This window comes from Camellia sinensis, chromosome 7 (assembly GCF_055761805.1).
Source record: "Camellia sinensis isolate YWXY chromosome 7, ASM5576180v1, whole genome shotgun sequence".
Lineage (NCBI taxonomy): Eukaryota > Viridiplantae > Streptophyta > Magnoliopsida > Ericales > Theaceae > Camellia > Camellia sinensis.
The window spans coordinates 103,507,591-103,513,280 of NC_138967.1; the positions used below are offsets into that span (position 1 = coordinate 103,507,591).

Genomic DNA, 5,690 nt, shown 5'->3' on the forward strand with positions numbered 1-5,690 from the left:
ATGCGGTCTACGCAGGTAATGGAATTAAACATGCGGTCTACGCAATCAAAACATGCGGTCTACGCAGGTATTGGAATTAAACATGCGGTCTACGCAATCAAAACATGCGGTCTACGCAGGTAATGGAATTAAACATGCGGTCTACGCAATCAAAACATGCGGTCTACGCAGGTAACGGAATTAAACATGCGGTCTACGCAATCAAAACATGCGGTCTACGCAATCAAAACATGCGGTCTACGCAGGTAATGAAAATAACAATGCGGTCTACGCAATCAAAATATGCGGTCTACGCAAGTAAGACATGCGGTCTACGTAATCAAAATATGCGGTCTACGCAGGTATTGGAAATAACAATGCGGTCTACGCAATCAAAATTTGCGGTCTACGCAAGTAAGACATGCGGTCTACGCAATCAAAACATGCGGTCTACGCAGGTAATGAAAATAACAATGCGGTCTACGCAATCAAAATATGCGGTCTACGCAAGTAATGAAAATAACAATGCGGTCTACGCAATCAAAATATGCGGTCTACGCAAGTAAGACATGCGGTCTACGCAATCAAAACATGCGGTCTACGCAGGTAACGAAAATAACAATGCGGTCTACGCAATCAAAACATGCGGTCTACGCAAGTAAGACATGCGGTCTACGCAATCAAAACATGCGGTCTACGCAGGTAATGAAAATAACAATGCGGTTTACGCAATCAAAACATGCGGTCTACGCAGGTAATGGAATTAAACATGCGGTCTACGGAATCAAAACATGCGGTCTACGCAGGTATTGGAATTAAACATGCGGTCTACGCAATCAAAACATGCGGTCTACGCAGGTAATGGAATTAAACATGCGGTCTACGCAGGTAATGGAATTAAACATGCGGTCTACGCAATCAAAACATGCGGTCTACGCAGGTATTGGAATTAAACATGCGGTCTACGCAATCAAAACATGCGGCCTACGCAGGTAATGGAATTAAACATGCGGTCTACGCAATCAAAACATGCGGTCTACGCAGGTAATGGAATTAAACATGCGGTCTACGCAATCAAAACATGCGGTCTACGCAGGTATTGGAATTAAACGTGCGGTCTACGCAATCAAAACATGCGGTCTACGCAGGTAATGAAAATAACAATGCGGTCTACGCAATCAAAATATGCGGTCTACGCAGGTAAAGAATTGAGATGCGGTCTACGCAAAGAAAGAATTAACATGCGGTCTACGCAGGTAATGTAATTAATATGCATGACAATGCAAAATGTAATGAGATGCGCAAAACAGCGCGACGGAATGCAATGCACAAAACAGTGCGACGATTTGAAATGCACAAAACAGTGCGATGCGCAGAACAGCGCGAACAATTTTGAAATGCACAAAACAGTGCAATGCGCAGAACAGCGCGAGGTTTGAAATGCACAAGACAGTGCAATGCGCAGAACAGCGCGAGGTTTGAAATGCACAAGACAGTGCAATGCGCAGAACGGCGCGAACAATTTTGAAATGCACAAGACAGTGCAATGCGCAGAACAGCGCGAACAATTTTGAAATGCACAAAACAGTGCGATGACCAGTGTGACACGCACGCCACACGGAATGTAAACGGGCTTAAATGCGCAACAACGCACGTATTCCGGAATGCATGACAATGCATGGAATGGAAATGCAATGATGATGCATGAGAAATGTGCACGACAATGCAAAGGGGTGCGTGTTGCAACGCATGTAACACGTGCATAACAATGCAAATGTGTGGCGCATGACAGCGCAATGTAATGCATCGAAGTAGTGTGATGAACTTGTGCAACACACATGGGATAACTTTTGAATTTAAAAAAGGATACAAAAAGGATACACGTTGCATGAATTCGAGTGCCACGCACTGGAGACACGGCCCGAAGTCAAAACGGAGGCCGGTTGAATGTCGGAGATGCACTTTCTTGCACTTTCTTGAGCTATGAAGACCAAAAACAACTCAAATGGCCTAAACAAGGCTGTGGGAACCCCACCGGCCGAAAGATGAGGCCACCGGCTGGCCATCGGCACAAAAACAATTCCATCGGCACAAAAAAGTGCCGGCCGCGGCACAAAACATTGCCGACCGGCAAACAGTTGCTGGTGCGGGGCAGTTTTGACTTTTCAGCTTGGGTGTTATAAAATAGGGCTTCAAGCCCTATTTTCTCATTCTTCTCACGCCGAAATCCTTTGCTCTCTCTCTCTAGAGCTTTTCTCTTTCATTTTTCGCCCATTTCTTCGCGTTCTACGCTCGTTTCGTCGTCGGATTCGCGATTTCCTTCGCGTTTCAGACATTTTCCACCGATCACATTTTCGTTTCGGCGCCTCGTTTGGCGTTCTCGCCTTTTCGGGGTTTGTTCCCCTCACTTTTCTCTTCATTCCTGTGCCTTTTCACATTCCGGCCTTCCCGGTCATTTCCGACCCTCTCAGGAGTTGACTTTCTGGTTGACTCTTCGCATTCCGGCCCGGTTTTCCTTTTCCGGCCATTTTCACACCATTCTCTACATGGCGGACGACATTCCACGTGGCGGGACTCCCCCGGACCACGAGATGGATCCCGGGGTCGAGCTCTTACTACTGAGCGAGCGCCCGTTCGACCCGGCGACCTACCGGCCGGCGATCCACGTTCTGCCCCCAGACGGACTGCGTCAGTTCCGGAGCTTTGAGAGGTACGCGGCGCCTGAGCTACTACTACGCGAGCCTACCTCCCACCTTTCATTCGGCACTTCCGAGGTAACTCTTCATCTTCTGCTTTACTTTCTGCAATGTAGGATACAAAACTGCCATAGTTAGTTGTACTCTTTAACTGCTGAAATCTGATATGCCGTAGACCGTAGTTGATTGTAAACATACATACAACTGATATCTGTTTGAGACTGACACATGCACACACACTGCACTAGCCCTGAATCATTCAAACACACTGCACACACTGTATTTCACTGCACACACACTGGTACCCAGTATTTGTCTGAATCTATCAAACTTGCACACATGCCACATCTGTTCTGAAACACCCAAACACGCTGACACAGCACACGTATTTTACTGTAAGCACACCGGCACCCGGTATTTGCCTGAATCTGACAAACTTACATACATGCCATATCTGTCTTTTCAAAACTACATGTTGAATATTGTCTTGCAATTGTTGTTTTCTGTTTGCAGGAGGGTTCCCATACCATTCGCGGGTATGGGAATACTGGCGCACGGGAGTGGTATGATGAGCTCCCTGATGCGGTCCAGCGCATCGTGGACCGAGCTGGCTTCGGTACCTTCTACCGAGGGCTCTCCAGGTTGTCCACATGCAGACCTCTCCTTGCTGCTTTGGCGGAGAGGTGGTGGGACACCACCGATTCTTTCCATTTTTCTGCTGCAGGGGACATGACGATGACCCCTTATGACTTCTCGATGCTCACAGGCATCGGGGTAGGGGGGATCCGATCCCTTTCAACACCGACATGGATGAGTGGACCGCCGCTCAGGTCCATCTACTGGGGGAGGCCCCACCACTAGCTCGTCCAGGTTTCGTCCGATACTCCTGGTTCGAGACACAGTTTCGGGTCCAGCCCGTTTTGGAGGAGGTGCAGATGACCCCAGAGGACGAGGAGAGGTATGCTCGCGGCTTCCTCATGTTCCTGTTCGGGACTACCATCTTCGCCGACCGGGCGAACACCGTGCCTCTCTGCCTTCTCAGCGCACTGGTGGACGTCCGGGACATCTTGCACTATGATTGGGGCGGCGCTGCTCTGGCCACCCTTTACGGCTATATGAGCTCGGCTTCTCGTGGCAGCGGCCAGCTGCTCGGAGGTTACTGGCGGGCTTGGGAGGTACATTTCTTCTCCGCTTTTTTCACTTCTGCCTCGTACTTTCTGTACCCTGTACACTGCACACACTGCGGTCTGCTTTACACTTACTGTATACTGTACACACGGCACACACATACATTCTGCTTTACACTGACTGTACACTGCTCACACTGTACACTGCAAACAATACACTGCACAACACACGGCTCTGCCATTTCTGCTTTATTCTGTATATTCTGCTTTTTCTGATAGTCATACTGACATCTGTCTTGCAGCTGTGGGTTTACGCCTACTTCCCTAGGCTTGCACCCGTACCAGTCGCGGAGCCTCCTCCGGCTGTCCCGTTCTCGAGTCGCTTCGACGGGAGATGCACCCGGCGACCACGGGAGACATTCGGCTTCTTCCGCCGATATTTTGACACCATCACCCCGGCCGAGGTATGCTTTACTTTCAGTTCATTTAGCTTCGCTTTCCCACTGCATGTTTCAATAACAGTAGATAACAAACTGTCTGTCACTTTCAGATCACATGGCGGCCATGGGCCTCCTTGCCGTCGGCGATGCGGGGTCGGTTCCCTGGTGCTGAGGAGACCTCGTGTTTCCGGATCTTGCTAGAGGGCCCGGTCTGTCGGGCTTGGTACCTGGGGGAGCGTTTTCTACGCCAGACCCTGGGGTTACGTGAGCAGATAGTCCCGGCTCACCCTCCTGCAGAGATGAGGGAGACTGAGGGGCTTACCGCTGAGCAGCTGGATGATTACTCCATCGGCTGGGAGGAGGCCGGCTTCCGAGGCACCGGCGACTATCAGGAGTACGTGCGGACGTACCTGATGCGTCCCTTGAGCGGCCGTCGAGCAGAGGGGGCCAGGCCTGTAGCATCGGCGGCTGGGGCCGGAGCGGAAGCAGGGGCTGGATCTTCGAGGAGGGCCCGGGTCCGTGGTAAGGGCGGAGTGCGGGGAGGACGAGGAGCTGGCTGGCCTGCCCTGCCTGCTGTACTGACTTTCCAGGGGTAGGGTGGGTCGACCTATCAGATCCCCTTCGCCCCTCCACCGGCTGGTCATGAGTTCATTGACGTCCCTGACCTACCTCCGGTATGTATTACTGCATTTCTGTACAGTCATTTCATTTTAGTTTGATATTCCACAGAATATTGATGCATCTGATACTTTTGCAGGCCTCTTCTGAGTACACCCGTCAGTCGTTGGCGATGAATGCCTCGATGATGGGGATGCTCCAGCGGACTTTTGACCTCCTAGCCGTCTACAGCATACCGGTATGTCCTTCTGACACTGGCCTCAAACCATTCATATACTGATTCGCATAATCTGATGCACGGCACAACACGTGATACACTGATCTCACAGCATCTGACACACTGCATATACTGCATTCTGCACTGTACTCTATACTGATAAACTGCTCACGGCATTCATACACTGTACTCACACACTGCATTCTGCATTGCTAAACTGCTCACGGTATACTGATGCATTTCCCTTTTCGTGAACTTTTCAGCCTCCTTTCCAAATTCCCATGGCAGGAGGTGCTTCAGCTAGACCTTCTGTCCCTGCTCGGGGGAGAGATGAGGAGGGCCGGATATTTCCCCGTACCAGGGGAGGGCGTACTCACGTCGGGAGTAGCTCGCGAGCTCTAGTCCCGGATGATAACGACGACGAGGAGTCAGAGGCGGAGGCAGGGTCATCGGAGGAGGAGACCGGAGACGGTTCTAGCTCGGGCTCTGACGACGATGCTGATGATGCTCCTGGACCCTCGTCCAGGAAGAGGACTAGGACGGACTGACGGCCCCCGGAGTGCTTGACATGGATGCAGATTTTTGCTATCTTTTCTTTCTTGTACTTTTTTTT

The 5,690-nt window shown here is 50.6% G+C and overlaps 1 protein-coding gene across 1 annotated transcript; it reads left to right on the plus strand.

Annotated features, from left to right (window-relative positions):
• Positions 1-2,581: 2,581 nt before the first annotated feature.
• LOC145794720 (protein MAINTENANCE OF MERISTEMS-like) lies at positions 2,582-5,098 on the plus strand. The gene is made up of 5 exons (XM_082877104.1): positions 2,582-2,753; positions 3,189-3,850; positions 4,105-4,266; positions 4,353-4,916; positions 5,000-5,098. The coding sequence occupies exons 2-4, from the start codon at positions 3,482-3,484 to the stop codon at positions 4,836-4,838; spliced, it is 1,017 nt and encodes a 338-aa protein (XP_082733230.1). The 5' UTR covers positions 2,582-2,753; positions 3,189-3,481; the 3' UTR covers positions 4,839-4,916; positions 5,000-5,098.
• The last annotated feature ends 592 nt before the right edge of the window (positions 5,099-5,690 follow it).